The sequence below is a fragment of the Labrus mixtus genome, chromosome 23, assembly GCF_963584025.1.
Source record: "Labrus mixtus chromosome 23, fLabMix1.1, whole genome shotgun sequence".
Taxonomy (NCBI): Eukaryota; Metazoa; Chordata; class Actinopteri; order Labriformes; family Labridae; genus Labrus; species Labrus mixtus.
In genome coordinates this window covers 20748693-20766192 of record NC_083634.1, presented here as the reverse complement: position 1 = coordinate 20766192, position 17500 = coordinate 20748693, and the positions used below count along the sequence as shown (strand labels likewise).

The 17500-nt window shown below is 45.2% G+C and overlaps 2 protein-coding genes and 1 pseudogene across 4 annotated transcripts in view; 1 reads left to right on the top strand and 2 right to left on the bottom strand.

Moving 5' to 3' along the window:
- The window catches only part of slc25a11 (solute carrier family 25 member 11), a 14430-nt gene extending 5645 nt beyond the window's left edge, over positions 1-8785 (bottom strand). Inside the window, exons 1-2 of the mRNA XM_061031092.1 lie at positions 8584-8785; positions 5415-5567 (exon numbers count right to left, since the gene is read on the bottom strand). Of these exons, the coding sequence (XP_060887075.1) occupies positions 5415-5567; positions 8584-8648 (218 nt within the window). The 5' untranslated portion in view covers positions 8649-8785. The remainder of the gene's footprint in view (positions 1-5414; positions 5568-8583) is intronic.
- A 1577-nt stretch (positions 8786-10362) lies between these two features.
- Positions 10363-15573, top strand: LOC132958119 (motile sperm domain-containing protein 1-like; annotated as a pseudogene).
- Positions 15574-17022: 1449 nt separating this feature from the next.
- LOC132958109 (voltage-gated potassium channel subunit beta-3-like) overlaps positions 17023-17500 on the bottom strand; it is a 35203-nt gene continuing 34725 nt past the window's right edge. For all 3 annotated transcript variants that reach the window (XM_061030730.1, XM_061030728.1, XM_061030729.1), the window contains one exon: positions 17023-17500. This exon is cut by the window's right edge and continues 88 nt beyond it. Coding sequence is in view for 2 of the 3 variants with exons in the window: in XM_061030728.1 (XP_060886711.1) it covers positions 17496-17500 (5 nt within the window). In the remaining variant the exon portion in view is untranslated.

Below are 17500 nucleotides of genomic sequence, written 5' to 3'. Positions count from 1 at the left end.
CTGGTTTGAGGTACTCGGTCTAGATGAAGGGTTAAAGTGTAAGGTCTGGTTTGAGGTACCCGGTCTAGATTAAGGGTTAAAGTGTAAGGTCTGGTTTGAGGTACCCGGTCTAGATGAAGGGTTAAAGTGTAGGGTCTGGTTTGAGGTACTCGGTCTAGATGAAGGGTTAAAGTGTAGGGTCTGGTTTGAGGTACCCGGTCTAGATGAAGGGTTAAAGTGTAACGTCTGATTTTAGGTACCCGGTCTAGATGAAGGGTTAAAGTATAAGGTCTGGTTTTAGGTACCCGGTCTAGATGAAGGGTTAAAGTGTAAGGTCTGGTTTGAGGTACCCGGTCTAGATTAAGGGTTAAAGTGTAAGGTCTGGTTTGAGGTACCCGGTCTAGATGAAGGGTTAAAGTGTAGGGTCTGGTTTGAGGTACCCGGTCTAGATGAAGGGTTAAAGTGTAAGGTCTGGTTTGAGGTACCCGGTCTAGATGAAGGGTTAAAGTGTAGGGTCTGGTTTGAGGTACTCGGTCTAGATGAAGGGTTAAAGTGTAGGGTCTGGTTTGAGGTACCCGGTCTAGATGAAGGGTTAAAGTGTAGGGTCTGGTTTGAGGTACTCGGTCTAGATGAAGGGTTAAAGTATAAGGTCTGGTTTTAGGTACCCGGTCTAGATGAAGGGTTAAAGTGTAAGGTCTGGTTTGAGGTACCCGGTCTAGATTAAGGGTTAAAGTGTAAGGTCTGGTTTGAGGTACCCGGTCTAGATGAAGGGTTAAAGTGTAGGGTCTGGTTTGAGGTACCCGGTCTAGATGAAGGGTTAAAGTGTAAGGTCTGGTTTGAGGTACCCGGTCTAGATGAAGGGTTAAAGTGTAGGGTCTGGTTTGAGGTACTCGGTCTAGATGAAGGGTTAAAGTGTAGGGTCTGGTTTGAGGTACCCGGTCTAGATGAAGGGTTAAAGTGTAAGGTCTGGTTTGAGGTACCCGGTCTAGATGAAGGGTTAAAGTGTAGGGTCTGGTTTGAGGTACCCGGTCTAGATTAAGGGTTAAAGTGTAGGGTCTGGTTTGAGGTACTCGGTCTAGATGAAGGGTTAAAGTGTAAGGTCTGGTTTGAGGTACCCGGTCTAGATTAAGGGTTAAAGTGTAAGGTCTGGTTTGAGGTACCCGGTCTAGATGAAGGGTTAAAGTGTAGGGTCTGGTTTGAGGTACTCGGTCTAGATGAAGGGTTAAAGTGTAGGGTCTGGTTTGAGGTACCCGGTCTAGATGAAGGGTTAAAGTGTAACGTCTGATTTTAGGTACCCGGTCTAGATGAAGGGTTAAAGTATAAGGTCTGGTTTTAGGTACCCGGTCTAGATGAAGGGTTAAAGTGTAAGGTCTGGTTTGAGGTACCCGGTCTAGATTAAGGGTTAAAGTGTAAGGTCTGGTTTGAGGTACCCGGTCTAGATGAAGGGTTAAAGTGTAGGGTCTGGTTTGAGGTACCCGGTCTAGATGAAGGGTTAAAGTGTAAGGTCTGGTTTGAGGTACCCGGTCTAGATGAAGGGTTAAAGTGTAGGGTCTGGTTTGAGGTACTCGGTCTAGATGAAGGGTTAAAGTGTAGGGTCTGGTTTGAGGTACCCGGTCTAGATGAAGGGTTAAAGTGTAAGGTCTGGTTTGAGGTACCCGGTCTAGATGAAGGGTTAAAGTGTAGGGTCTGGTTTGAGGTACCCGGTCTAGATTAAGGGTTAAAGTGTAGGGTCTGGTTTGAGGTACTCGGTCTAGATGAAGGGTTAAAGTGTAAGGTCTGGTTTGAGGTACCCGGTCTAGATGAAGGGTTAAAGTGTAGGGTCTGGTTTGAGGTACCCGGTCTAGATTAAGGGTTAAAGTGTAGGGTCTGGTTTGAGGTACTCGGTCTAGATGAAGGGTTAAAGTGTAAGGTCTGGTTTGAGGTACCCGGTCTAGATTAAGGGTTAAAGTGTAAGGTCTGGTTTGAGGTACCCGGTCTAGATGAAGGGTTAAAGTGTAGGGTCTGGTTTGAGGTACTCGGTCTAGATGAAGGGTTAAAGTGTAGGGTCTGGTTTGAGGTACCCGGTCTAGATGAAGGGTTAAAGTGTAACGTCTGATTTTAGGTACCCGGTCTAGATGAAGGGTTAAAGTATAAGGTCTGGTTTGAGGTACCCGGTCTAGATGAAGGGTTAAAGTATAAGGTCTGGTTTTAGGTACCCGGTCTAGATTAAGGTTTAAAGTGTAAGGTCTGGTTTTAGGTACCCGGTCTAGATGAAGAGTTAAAGTATAAGGTCTGGTTTAAGGTACCCGGTCTAGATGAAGGGTTAAAGTGTAGGGTCTGGTTTGAGGTACCCGGTGTAGATTAAGGGTTGAAGTGTAAGGTCTGGTTTGAGGTACCCGGTCTAGATGAAGGGTTAAAGTGTAAGGTCTGGTTTTAGGTACCCGGTCTAGATTAAGGGTTAAAGTGTAGGGTCTGGTTTTAGGTACCCGGTCTAGATTAAGGGTTAAAGTGTAAGGTCTGGTTTTAGGTACCCGGTCTAGATGAAGAGTTAAAGTGTAGGGTCTGGTTTGAGGTACCCGGTCTAGATTAAGGGTTGAAGTGTAAGGTCTGGTTTTAGGTACCCGGTCTAGATGAAGGGTTAAAGTGTAAGGTCTGGTTTTAGGTACCCGGTCTAGATGAAGGGTTAAAGTGTAGGGTCTGGTTTGAGGTACCCGGTCTAGATGAAGGGTTAAAGTGTAGGGTCTGGTTTTAGGTACCCGGTCTAGATTAAGGGTTAAAGTATATGGTCTGGTTTTAGGTACCCGGTCTGGATGAAGGGTTAAAGTGTAAGGTCTGGTTTTAGGTACCCGGTTTAGATTAAGGGTTAAAGTGTAAGGTCTGGTTTGAGGTACCCGGTGTAGATTAAGGGTTAAAGTGTAAGGTCTGGTTTGAGGTACCCGGTCTAGATTAAGGGTTAAAGTATATGGTCTGGTTTTAGGTACCCGGTGTAGATTAAGGGTTAAAGTGTAAGGTCTGGTTTGAGGTACCCGGTCTAGATTAAGGGTTAAAGTGTAAGGTCTGGTTTGAGGTACCCGGTGTAGATTAAGGGTTAAAGTGTAAGGTCTGGTTTTAGGTACTCTGTCTAGATGAAGGGTTAAAGTGTAAGGTCTGGTTTGAGGTACCTGGTCTAGATGAAGAGTTAAAGTATAAGGTCTGGTTTGAGGTACCCGGTCTAGATGAAGAGTTAAAGTGTAAGGTCTGGTTTGAGGTACCCGGTCTAGATGAAGGGTTAAAGTGTAGGGTCTGGTTTGAGGTACTCGGTCTAGATGAAGAGTTAAAGTGTAAGGTCTGGTTTGAGGTACCCGGTCTAGATGAAGAGTTAAAGTGTAAGGTCTGGTTTGAGGTACTCGGTCTAGATGAAGGGTTAAAGTGTAAGGTCTGGTTTGAGGTACCCGGTCTAGATGAAGGGTTAAAGTGTAAGGTCTGGTTTTAGGTACCCGGTCTAGATTAAGGGTTAAAGTGTAGGGTCTGGTTTTAGGTACCCGGTCTAGATTAAGGGTTAAAGTGTAAGGTCTGGTTTTAGGTACCCGGTCTAGATGAAGAGTTAAAGTGTAGGGTCTGGTTTGAGGTACCCGGTCTAGATTAAGGGTTGAAGTGTAAGGTCTGGTTTTAGGTACCCGGTCTAGATGAAGGGTTAAAGTGTAAGGTCTGGTTTTAGGTACCCGGTCTAGATGAAGGGTTAAAGTGTAGGGTCTGGTTTGAGGTACCCGGTCTAGATGAAGGGTTAAAGTGTAGGGTCTGGTTTTAGGTACCCGGTCTAGATTAAGGGTTAAAGTATATGGTCTGGTTTTAGGTACCCGGTCTGGATGAAGGGTTAAAGTGTAAGGTCTGGTTTTAGGTACCCGGTTTAGATTAAGGGTTAAAGTGTAAGGTCTGGTTTGAGGTACCCGGTGTAGATTAAGGGTTAAAGTGTAAGGTCTGGTTTGAGGTACCCGGTCTAGATTAAGGGTTAAAGTATATGGTCTGGTTTTAGGTACCCGGTGTAGATTAAGGGTTAAAGTGTAAGGTCTGGTTTGAGGTACCCGGTCTAGATTAAGGGTTAAAGTGTAAGGTCTGGTTTGAGGTACCCGGTGTAGATTAAGGGTTAAAGTGTAAGGTCTGGTTTTAGGTACTCTGTCTAGATGAAGGGTTAAAGTGTAAGGTCTGGTTTGAGGTACCTGGTCTAGATGAAGAGTTAAAGTATAAGGTCTGGTTTGAGGTACCCGGTCTAGATGAAGAGTTAAAGTGTAAGGTCTGGTTTGAGGTACCCGGTCTAGATGAAGGGTTAAAGTGTAGGGTCTGGTTTGAGGTACTCGGTCTAGATGAAGAGTTAAAGTGTAAGGTCTGGTTTGAGGTACCCGGTCTAGATGAAGAGTTAAAGTGTAAGGTCTGGTTTGAGGTACTCGGTCTAGATGAAGGGTTAAAGTGTAAGGTCTGGTTAGAGGTACCCGGTCTAGATTAAGGGTTAAAGTATATGGTCTGGTTTTAGGTACCCGGTGTAGATTAAGGGTTAAAGTGTAAGGTCTGGTTTGAGGTACCCGGTCTAGATTAAGGGTTAAAGTGTAAGGTCTGGTTTGAGGTACCCGGTGTAGATTAAGGGTTAAAGTGTAAGGTCTGGTTTTAGGTACTCGGTCTAGATGAAGAGTTAAAGTATAAGGTCTGGTTTGAGGTACCCGGTCTAGATGAAGAGTTAAAGTGTAAGGTCTGGTTTGAGGTACCCGGTCTAGATGAAGGGTTAAAGTGTAGGGTCTGGTTTGAGGTACTCGGTCTAGATGAAGAGTTAAAGTGTAAGGTCTGGTTTGAGGTACCCGGTCTAGATGAAGAGTTAAAGTGTAAGGTCTGGTTTGAGGTACTCGGTCTAGATGAAGGGTTAAAGTGTAAGGTCTGGTTAGAGGTACCCGGTCTAGATTAAGGGTTAAAGTGTAAGGTCTGGTTTGAGGTACTCGGTCTAGATGAAGGGTTAAAGTGTAAGGTCTGGTTTGAGGTACCCGGTCTAGATTAAGGGTTAAAGTGTAAGGTCTGGTTTGAGGTACTCGGTCTAGATGAAGAGTTAAAGTGTAAGGTCTGGTTTGAGGTACCCGGTCTAGATTAAGGGTTGAAGTGTAAGGTCTGGTTTGAGGTACTCGGTCTAGATTAAGGGTTAAAGTGTAAGGTCTGGTTTGAGGTACTCGGTCTAGATTAAGGGTTAAAGTGTAAGGTCTGGTTTGAGGTACCCGGTGTAGATTAAGGGTTAAAGTGTAAGGTCTGGTTTGAGGTACCCGGTGTAGATTAAGGGTTGAAGTGTAAGGTCTGGTTTGAGGTACTCGGTCTAGATTAAGGGTTAAAGTGTAAGGTCTGGTTTGAGGTACTCGGTCTAGATTAAGGGTTAAAGTGTAAGGTCTGGTTTGAGGTACCCGGTGTAGATTAAGGGTTAAAGTGTAAGGTCTGGTTTGAGGTACCCGGTGTAGATGCCGCCCACCCCCTCGTTCTTCAGGATGGAGAACAGAGCGTGGAAGCTGGTTTTGTATTCTCGCGCCTTCGTGCCCTGACCACTCAGCTGCATCCGGTTCTTCACCAGGTCCAGAGGCTGCACGAAGACCGTCGCCCCCATCCTGGAGACACAGACAGGACCAGAGAGACCGGATCAGAGAGACCGGACCAGAGAGACCGGATCAGAGAGACAGGATCAGAGAGACAGGATGAGAGAGACAGACAGGACCATAGAGACAGAGAGACAGGATCAGAGAGACCGGACCAGAGAGACCGGACCAGAGACAGGATCAGAGAGACCGGATCAGAGACACCGGATCAGAGAGACCGGACCAGAGAGACAGGACCAGAGAGACAGGATCAGAGAGACCGGATCAGAGACAGGATGAGAGAGACAGACAGGACCATAGAGACAGGATGAGAGAGACAGGATCAGAGACAGAGGATCAGAGAGACAGGATCAGAGAGACCGGATCAGAGAGACCGGACCAGAGAGACAGACAGGTACTTGTCACACACCGTGTCTGATTCCAAACCTAACCTGGAATTTGTTAATTTTTATCTCCAGCAGATAATTGCAGTCACCTGAGCTCAGCAGGTTACCGTGGCGATAACAGACTGTAACCTGAAGCGAGAGGGACGGCTCGTACTCTGATGCATCACTCCACACGCAGAGAGGTCAGAGGTCAGTCTGATGGAGCAACAAAAGTGACTGAAGTCTGATTATTATGTTTATATTTAATTAGAGCAGCGGGAGATTTTGATTGGTCGTTGAATTTAAAGGACCGATCAGCTGACTCGCTCGTCTGAGTGTCTTCATTGATCATCTTTTAAAGGAGTAGGCAGTTTGTAAAGTCAACGTTCAAACCCCAGACATTTGAAGGACCGGCACCTTGCACACAGACAGACAGACAGACAGACAGACAGACAGACAGACAGACAGACAGACAGACAGACAGACAGACAGACAGACAGACAGACAGACAGACAGACACACACACACACACACACACACACACACACACACACACACACACACACACACACACACACACACACACACACACACACACACACACACACACACACACACACACACACACACACACACACACACACACACACACACACACACACACACACACACACACACACACACACACACACACACACACACACACACACACACACACACACACACACACACACACACACACACACACACACACACACACACACACACACACACACACACACACACACACACACACACACACACACACACACACACACACACACACACACACACACACGTTTGACATTTAAAGGACACTCAGATCAGTTCACTCTTTTTACAGCCTGCACGAGGTCAAAGTAAGGCAGGACTCCTCTCCCACAATGCATTGCTGCACAGCTGGAGGAGGAAACGAAGAGAGCGTGCGTTTGTTTCTGGTTTAATCAGAACATCTGGATCGTCCTGCAGCGTGTTGGTGCTGGTTTTAAACCCTGCGTTCATGTTTTCATGTTTCCTGTCTGACTGCTCGCTCTTCTGATTGGTCCTCATTATTTATTAATAAACAACAATAACTTCTTCTTGTTTTTAAACTTAAACTAGAGTTCTGTTGGTCTCTGCTTTAGTCTGACCTCTTGTTACATGTGGTCCTGTTTCTCTCCCTCCTCCCTCTCTGAAGGGGGAGGGGGGGGGTCTAGGGGAGTCAGGTGGGAGGACCTGAGGCCTCGTCCACATGTAGGCGGGCATTTTTGAAAACTTGTTTTTTCTCTCTGCATGTTGACCTTTCGTACTCGGGCAGCGTTTCAGCTCACTGAAATCTCTCATTTAGTAAAAACTTCACATCTGTGTGTCGTCTGGTTTGTTTAAGAACTTGTCAAGCAGGCCGTAACCCCTGACGACGAGTCCAGGTCCTAACAGGTCACTTTAAATCCTCGCAGTCTCTCCACAGAGCAAGCGGGATGAACACGTCCGAAACGTGTTGGACTCTGAGCGTTCACGCAGAGATGTGCAGATGTTTTTTTAAGATTCATCTCAGGTCAGAGGTCACACACCATCCCCACGTGGAGGAAGGAGGGCTGTCACGATACCAGAACTACTAACTCTGACACGGTTTTAAAATCAAATCAAACGATACCTGTTTGTTACCACGGCAACAAAAATAGAAGTCCGAGACACACGATGCTGGATCATTTCTCGTTGTGTTTAATTAGGTAAAGTCCTGCACAGCGTCTAAATTGGACTAATCTGCTGCACGTCTTATGAAAAAGATGAAGACGTATCGACACTTTCGACAGCCTCAGGAGGTGCCGAGAACGCAGCAGAGTGCAAGAAGACGAAGACGAAAAAACTCTGATTATATATCTTGAAGATAAAGTTGTATTATTTTAAACTACTTAAAAAACAGAATCGTATGTGTTCATAAGGTCAAATTGATATTTCCGAGGAGCTCTTGAAGGCAGCACGAGTCAAACCCACCAGCTTTAGTTGTCAGGGGGAGACAGACTTTGACACAACACCAGTGTCATGATTTAACTGGTCTTCGGCTTTAAATGAGCCTGGTTCACCTTCAAAATAACGTCGTCACATTAGAAACGTAGTTTGAATGAACTCATGGATCCGTTTCCTCGAGGAACGAACGACGTCGTGTGATTTTTAACGTTGTTGCCGGAATGTCAGCAGTTCGTTCAACACCCAGTTACACTGTGACACCGGTGTTTCGGATTAACTTGTGGCCGTGTTAAGTGGTGACATCCAACAGAAAGCAGAATATCTGATGAGTGTATTTAAGGAGCATCAGCGAGGACATCATGTGTCCAAACGCTGCGACGACAACAGCTGAAAGTCACCAGATAACACGGTCACTTTTTAAACTGCAACACCGGCCCTACGCTGGCTACCATCAATGACAGCATGAGCGGCTAACAGGTAGCTGACAGGTAGCTGACAGTGCAGCCTGATCAGAAAGATACATTCACTGGATATTGTCTGAAACAAGACAACAACCAGTTACCGACAGTACATTGAAAACATCCTCCAGCCTGTTAGCTCCTCTGTTAGCTCTTCTGTTAGCAGACCCTGACCGCTGACATTAGCATGTTAGCATAGTAGCTAGCAGCAGAACCTACCCGGCCAAGCCCCCGAACAGGAACTTGATGGCCTTCGGAGATGTCTTGGGCTTTCCCTCCGCCATGTTTCTCCTGGTCGGTCAGTACCCACACAGTCCCCGGTCGGTTCACCTGCTCTCTGACCGGTACAGAAGCTGCAGCAGCCGGGGCAAGGTGACTCTCTGGAGCGGGCGCGTCTGCAGTCACGAAGCCCAGCGGACCAATCAGGATGCGAGGACGGAGGGCACGAACATCGACGTACGGCGCCTTTAAGTTCCTTTTAAAAAGCTCGTTAATCTGAGTACTATATCGGTTTAGGGTTAAAAAATTAAAAACCGGTACAGACAGGGGACATATTATGAAGAATCCTCTTCTTCAGTGTTTCTGAACATATATCTGTGTAACCTGAGAGTCTACTGACCCACAACATGTGAAATAAACCATCCAGTCCTTTGTTTGTGGTCTGCATAAGTCTTACAACACAGAGAAAAATGCTCTGTTTCTAATGTGCTCTCCTTGTGATGTCACAGTGGGATTCCTCTTCCCTGGTATCTCCACCCATGGACTCCACCCCCAGCCTAGAACAAAACTTTACCGCTGTTTCACCATTTTTATTCTCTCAACAGAGGAGTGATGTCTACGGGGAAAACTCAGGGGGGGCGGGGTCATTACATTTAAAGAGACACACACCAAAACGGAGCGTTCTGAGAGAGCTGGTTTATACAGGGTCACAAACCTCCTCTGGTGCTTGATTCATGTTATATTTTGAACAAAGCACAGATGTTTCATTTAGACCACAGACTGTTTGAAAAGGTGGAGGAGGGGACTGTTTGAAAAGGTGGAGGAGGGGACAGTTTGAAAAGGTGGAGGAGGGGACGGTTTGAAAAGGTGGAGGAGGGGACGGTTTGAAAAGGTGGAGGAGGGGACTGTTTGAAAAGGTGGAGGAGGGGGACTGTTTGAAAAGGTGGAGGAGAGGACTGTTTGAAAAGGTGGAGGAGGGGACTGTTTGAAAAGGTGGAGGAGGGGACTGTTTGAAAAGGTGGAGGAGGGGGATCATATGTACTCTTTAACTTTATACTACTTAAAGGACAGACAGTTTTTCATAAATACTTCCGGAAGAGGACATACATCCGTACATTTTATTTTAATTTCTTAAAACGAGTACAATTTGCTTCAGATCTCTAATATTATTATAATAGAAAAGTGTAACCTCAACACAGCCTCAAGTGTTTGTTATATCACAAAATATATAATTGACAAATATACACATAACTTATATTCTCCCTCTCAAGAAGAATCTTCAGTGACCAATAAAATGTACAAACACTTGTAAAACACTTGTATTTTGTGACAGTTACAGAGAGTTTCCTCTTTAGATGTTTTTATTTATTTACTATAACTCAATTGTCTTCATAATTCCAATAGCACCTGAAAGCAACATCACCTCAGCCCAAACAGAATACAAAACATTCCGGTAATTATTCAACAATAGCATGAAACGGAGGTTAATAATATGGAACCCCTGAAGTCCATTAAAAAAAAAAGTATTTTACGTTGTACGCACAAAGTAACATCTTGTTTACAAACATTGTTCAGGAGCAGAATCTAAAGTTAGAAGGAGGACATACTGGCTGCTGCGTTGTTGTCAGAGAAGCCAGCACTTCAACATGTTTCCTTAATGATCAGATAGTAAGATACCTTTATCATCTCACTCTCTACACATCTCACTGATAATCTATAAGGTGAAGTAAGCAGAGAAACACTGATAAGGGACTGACGTCCAATAGAATTCCGCACTTTTATCCCTCCTCTTCGGCTATTGGCTGACAGCTACAGAGGGGGCGGGTTCTGTCAAAGCAAAAGCTCTTAGCAGGAAGTAAAGGCTGTTTGCGGTGAGTAGAGAAACGAAACAAACGATTTTACAATGTTAAAACTCCAGTTTGACTTTCAAACTTACAGTTTTCGGCTCCTTGAACATTCACAGTCTCCTCATTCGTGTGTTCCGCCATGTTTCAGTTATTTTAGCCTTTGTTTTTGTGGTTTTCTGATCGCTGTAACGGAGCTAGCTAACATTAGCTAGCTAGCTAGCAGCGTCATAACAGAACATTTTACACATTTGTTTAAAGTCTTTTATCAGGTTGTACGTTAATTAAACGTGTCTCAAAACAATAAATCAACAATACATAATTAAAAAGAGGTCGATGTGTTTACAGATGTGTTTACAATGTTTACAGTGTTTACAGATGTGTTTACAATGTTAACAATGTTTACAGTGTTTACAGATGTGTTTACAATGTTTACAATGTTTACAGATGTGTTTACAGATGTGTTTACAGTGTTTACAATGTTTACATTGTTTACAGATGTGTTTACAGTGTTTACAGATGTGTTTACAGATGTGTTTACAGTGTTTACAATGTTTACAGTGTTTACAGATGTGTTTACAGTGTTTACAGATGTGTTTACAATGTTTACAGTGTTTACAGATGTGTTTACAATGTTAACAATGTTTACAGTGTTTACAGATGTGTTTACAATGTTTACAATGTTTACAGATGTGTTTACAGATGTGTTTACAGTGTTTACAATGTTTACATTGTTTACAGATGTGTTTACAGTGTTTACAGATGTGTTTACAGATGTGTTTACAGTGTTTACAATGTTTACAGTGTTTACAGATGTGTTTACAGTGTTTACAGATGTGTTTACAATGTTAACAATGTTTACAGTGTTTACAGATGTGTTTACAGTGTTTACAATGTTTACAGTGTTTACAGATGTGTTTACAATGTTTACAATGTTTACAGTGTTTACAGATGTGTTTACAGATGTGTTTACAGTGTTTACAGATGTGTTTACAGATGTGTTTACAGATGTGTTTACAATGTTAACAATGTTTACAGTGTTTACAGATGTGTTTACAGTGTTTACAATGTTTACAGTGTTTACAGATGTGTTTACAATGTTTACAGATGTGTTTACAGATGTGTTTACAATGTTTACAGATGTGTTTACAGTGTTTACAATGTTTACAGTGTTTACAGATGTGTTTACAGTGTTTACAATGTTTACAGTGTTTACAGATGTGTTTACAGATGTGTTTACAATGTTAACAATGTTTACAGTGTTTACAGATGTGTTTACAGTGTTTACAATGTTTACAGTGTTTACAGATGTGTTTACAATGTTTACAGTGTTTACAGATGTGTTTACAGATGTGTTTACAATGTTTACAGATGTGTTTACAGTGTTTACAGATGTGTTTACAGTGTTTACAATGTTTACAGTGTTTACAGATGTGTTTACAGATGTGTTTACAATGTTTACAGATGTGTTTACAGTGTTTACAGATGTGTTTACAGATGTGTTTACAGATGTGTTTACAATGTTTACAGTGTTTACAGATGTGTTTACAGATGTGTTTACAATGTTTACAGTGTTTACAGATGTGTTTACAGATGTGTTTACAGATGTGTTTACAGATGTGTTTACAGATGTGTTTACAGTGTGAGGGAGATTGCCTGTAATTTCTGTTGTGGTGCCTCGTACGTCTTTATTTGTTGTTGTGTTATTGAAACCACCTGAAGAAGAGGGTGTACTCTTAACTTGACCCCAAATGTTTCTTTAAAGTGTCCAGCAGATGATAAACAGCTATGTTAGACCACTCCTCTTTCTGCACACTGACACTAATCTTCTGATGTTTGACTTAGAGGAGCCATTGATCATTATGAAACCAACATTAACCACAGAAGAGGAGCAGATTTAATCATTTAACCATCCAACAGACTTTAGGCTGACACGACTCCACAGCTAACTGTTGCTGTTGGGTAGGCCTGATATGTGATGTGCGATAACATTGTGTGTGTGTGTGTGTGTGTACCCTAAAGACTGTAATATAAGTGTGTTTACCCACCTTTACTGATCGGTATTTTTCTTCCTCATCCTGCAGCAGGTGGCGATGCTGTGACATCACGCTGCCACGGCGTCCAATGACAGCTCTCGGATCATGGCTGCGTGTGGGACACCACACAGGACGGACCAATGAGGAGGAAGAACAGCCATGACAGCCAGGGAGTGGGTGGGATGGCGGAGCAGGGAGCGAGGAGAGGGGACAGAGGGCAGGCAGGGGTGAGACAGGCAGAGAGGGGGGAGACAGGAGGCGAGACAGGTGCAGTGTCCCCGCTGCCTGTCTTCCTGTTTCCCTCTGAGCTTCTATTCCACGCCGCAGAGACGAGCTCCCACCGCCGCGTGTTAACCCTTTACAACCCCTACAGCTTCAGCCTGAGCTTCAAGAGTCAGTACCTGTCTGTCTGTCTGTCTGTCTGTCTGTCTGTCTCACCTGTCTGTCTCACCTGTCTGTCTGTCTGTGTGTGTGTGTGTCTGTCTGTCTGTCTGTCTACCTGTCTGTCTGCCTGTCTGTCTGTCTGTGTGTGTGTGTGTCTGTCTGTCTACCTGTCTGTCTGTGTGTGTGTCTGTCTGTCTGTCTGTGTCTATCTGTCTGTCTGCCTGTCTGTCTGCCTGTCTGTCTGTCTATCTGTCTGCCTGCCTGTCTGTCTGTCTATCTGTCTGCCTGTCTGTCTGCCTGTCTGTCTGCCTGCCTGTCTATCTGTCTGCCTGCCTGTCTGTCTGTCTGTCTCACCTGTCTGTCTGTGTGTGTGTGTGTGTGTGTGTGTGTGTGTGTGTCTGTCTGTCTGTCTACCTGTCTGTCTGCCTGTCTGTCTGTCTGTCTGTGTGTGTGTGTCTGTCTGTCTACCTGTCTGTCTGTGTGTGTGTCTGTCTGCCTGTCTGTCTGCCTGCCTGCCTGCCTGCCTGCCTGTCTGTCTGTCTGTCTGTCTGCCTGCCTGTCTGTCTGCCTGTCTGTCTGTCTGCCTGTCTGCCTGCCTGTCTGTCTGCCTGTCTGTCTGCCTGCCTGTCTGCCTGCCTGTCTGCCTGTCTGCCTGCCTGCCTGTCTGTCTGTCTGTCTATCTGTCTGTCTGCCTGCCTGTCTGTCTATCTGTCTGCCTGCCTGTCTGTCTGTCTGTCTGTCTGTCTGCCTGTCTGTCTGCCTGTCTGTCTGCCTGTCTGTCTGTCTGTCTGTCTGTCTTTTCTTTCAGTGTAAAAACTGAGAACAGACTGCCCCCTGCTGGATCTGTAAAAGATAACACTTTGTTTCTCCCTCTCTCCTCCTGCCTGTCTCTCTCTCTACCTGTCTCTCTCTACCTGTCTCTCTCTCTCTCAGTGTATTGTACAGCTCCGTCTCTGTACAGGGTGGTGGAGTCGGAGGGGAGTGTCAGATCTAAATCCTGTGTTGACCTGTGAGTACGCACTAAAAACACCACAGTGCACTTCTCAAACACACTTCCTGTGACATCACTTCCTCTTGCTGTTAGGGTGGTGCGTCACCTGGACGTGTCTCCCCGTCACTGGGGCCGCAGGGACCGGTTCCGTCTGGAGGTGAGGGGAGGCGGCCAGGTGGGCGGACGGGAGATCTGGGCGGAGCTGAGAGGAGGAGAGGAGGGCGGAGGAGGAGGAGGAGGAGGAGGAGGAGGAGGCGAGGACAAGAGGGGAGGAGGCGAGGACAAGAGGGGAGGAGGCCAGCAGAGGGCGCTGTCTCCACTGCTGGTACCAACAAGATCTCACCTGCAGCTGCCTACCTGCACAGGTAAGACGTCAGAGGGGAACAGAGGCACAGCCAAAAACTCTGGGACTTTTTTACTCATGAAAATTATTCTGTGTGTGTGTGTGTGTGTGTGTGTGTGTGTGTGTAGCCGTGCGCAGTGTGTCTCAGTGGGTGGTGTGTATGTCTTTGGCAGCGCTGTGCGTTGCCGTCTTAATGCTCCCCCTCCACACTGAGAGCAGCTCCGTGGTTCCACGCTGCCTCCATGTCTCCACCAATCAGAAGCTAGTCTGCGCCTACATACTGGGTAACACACACACACACACACACACACACACACACACACACACACACACACACACACACACACACACACACACACACACACTGTAACACCACCACCTCACTAAGTCAAATTTCTGGAGGGGTAGGATACAAGGAGGTAGAAGAGGAAACAAAGAAGCAGAGAAGGAAACAAGAAGGTAGAGAAGGATACAAGGAGGTAGGGGAGAATACAAGGAGATAGAGGAGGATTCAAGGAAGTGGAATAGGATACGAGGAGGATTCAAGGATGTGGAATAGGATACGAGGAGGTAGAGGAGGATTCAAGGATGTGGAATAGGATACGAGGAGGTAGAGGAGGATTCAAGGATGTGGAATAGGATACGAGGAGGTAGAGGAGGATTCAAGGATGTGGAATAGGATACGTGGAGGTAGAGGAGGAAGCTAGGATGCAAAGGAAGGACAATGAGGTAGAATCAAGGAGGTAAAGGGGAATCGGATAGAGGGAGGTCGTGGAGGACACAAAGAAGGAGTCGAGTCCGAGGACTCACCTGTTTGCTCTCCTTCTCTCCCTCAGGTCTCCTGACCATGGTGTTTCTACGGTAACCAGAGTTTGAGTGACAGCTGAGGCTCTGTTGATCTCTGAGCTCGACGTCGTCCAACAGAAACACAGACTGTCTTCATGACCACACACACACTCACACACACACTCACACTCACACACACACACACACACACTCACACACACTCATGAATGTAGTTGAAAAAGCAGGTGATAAAACTTTATTTAAAGTGGACACACACACTGTGGACACACTGAGGAGGTGTGTGTGTGTGTGTGTTGTTTATTTTTTGTTGTAGTTTTTAATCTGAATAAACGATACCCATAAAATAATGGTGGTTGATTTGTAAAGAGTGTGAACACGCCGGCGGCCTCTCTCAGTCTGAGTCCTTCTTCATAAAAACATCGGAGACACTTCAGGTGTTGTTTGAATTTCTTTATTAGCATTCTGGAGTCGTGTCGTTTACACCGGAGGAGCAGAAAGGGCGAAACAGTGAATGAGGAAAACTCTGTGAAAACCAGGTGACCGACCGCCCTGCCCCTGGTCGTCACGGTAACGGTCACCCGGTTTCATTCAGAGGGGCGGGTCATCAGTGAAGTCAACCTGGTGGTGAGGCGAGTTTTAAAGGGTTAATCTGTCGACTGTGAGACGAACGTGTTGAAATCAAATCCTGACACGTTGTCGTCTTATTTTGTGATTTCAGTTTGATGTAAAGTGTGTCCGTTATCATCAGCGTAGAAGATGTCATTTTAACCTTTAAAGGAAGAATGTGCGACTTTTTGATCCAGTAGATGTCGCCCTTGAGCACCAGCATGAAACCAAAACAAACTGCTGTTAGGCCACGCCTCCTCCATCCTGAAGCCTCCGCTCTCCTCCAGAGACACACCTCCAACCCCTCTCCACTCACATTCACATGATGGAGTTAAGAGCAAACATAGTCCTCGTCTGTGTCCTGCAGTGTTGTGTTAGCATGCTAATGTTAGCGCTCTTTAGTTAGCTTGTAGCTTCACATTGTTGTGTTAGCATGCTAATGTTAGCGCTCTTTAGTTAGCTTGTAGCTTCACATTGTTGTGTTAGCATGCTAATGTTAGCGCTCTTTAGTTAGCTCGTAGCTTCACATTGTTGTGTTAGCATGCTAATGTTAGCACTCTGTAGTTAGCTCGTAGCTTCACATTTCATGTAAACTGACACAGAATGAGCGTGATCTAAAAACTCTTACTAACATCCAAATAATCAGTGAGTATGTTCTTCTTCTCTCTAGTTCTTGACTAAAACAGCTTTTATACACAAGGGGAGGAGCCGGCCGTCCCGTCCATGTAAACACGGCTCTGACAACAACACAGCCAGCGGGACTCGAGCTTCTCCCTCATTGTAGACAGTCAGGACTCAGAGACACATTTACACAGGACAGACTTTATGATTTATTTATGAGGAACATTCTTCCTTTAATAGTTAATCTCTTTTGTTCTGTTCGACATCGAGCAGGAGGTCGCTTGCGATGTTTGACTTACAATGTTACATTTTAAACTCTTAAACAAAGAATGACGCGTGATGTGACCTCACAGGTTAACTGAGCTAAACAAGTCTTCTCTAAACGTCTACAGGAGCTACGTTCATAAAATATAGATTTATACTCTATGGTGAATATACTCGTAAATATACTGCAGTTCAGTCAGAGGATACAGGAGAGCCTCGGACAGTCGGACAGGCTGTTACCACGGCAACGACACACGGTTTTATCCTAGCCACGATCGCACGAAGTCAGGGGCGTGTCCAGTTCATCGTGCTTCAGCCCGGTGCACTGAGCCGAGTGTGAGTGCTTTAAATTATGACTTGAAGAGTCAAGCTAAGAAGATTTATATGTTGCCAAATTAGTCCGCCCCGCCCCCCCAGTCACAAAAGTCTGGACACGCCCCTGCATGAAGTCATCTAGGCTCTGAGCATGTTTATTCTGAAATAAAAACAGGATGAGTGCAGATTGTACGGAAGCCCAGATGTGCCCAAAAAAATGAGAAGAAATGAAAAGCTCAATGTTGTGATGTGGAGTCATTACCTTTAGACTCAATATGCAGAGCGTTTCATTTGTGTTTAACCCTTTAAAGAAGACCGGCCGGGTCTCACAGGTCAAAGAGGACTCGTACTTTGATATAAAATCACAAGTGCATAAAGTACGGAAGCCCATGATTGCCAAAATCAAATCAAACATAAGTGATGATTAAAGACTGCAGATGTCCAGCTGTTGCCGTGGTGACAGCTGCGGAACGAGGCCGAGCGTCTTCAGGTTATTATAAGAATAAATACTTCTGATATATTTCTGAGCGTGTGCAGGAGCTGGTCTCCACGACGACGACGACGTCTGAAGAATAAATACGATTATTGCTCCTCAGAGTTGGTCCTTCCAGTCGGCCATCTTGTTTTTCTCATTTCTCTGAGGGTTTGATTGTTCAACTTTTTTTTTTTCCTTCCTTCCTTCCTTCCTTCTTTTCTCCTCCTCAGC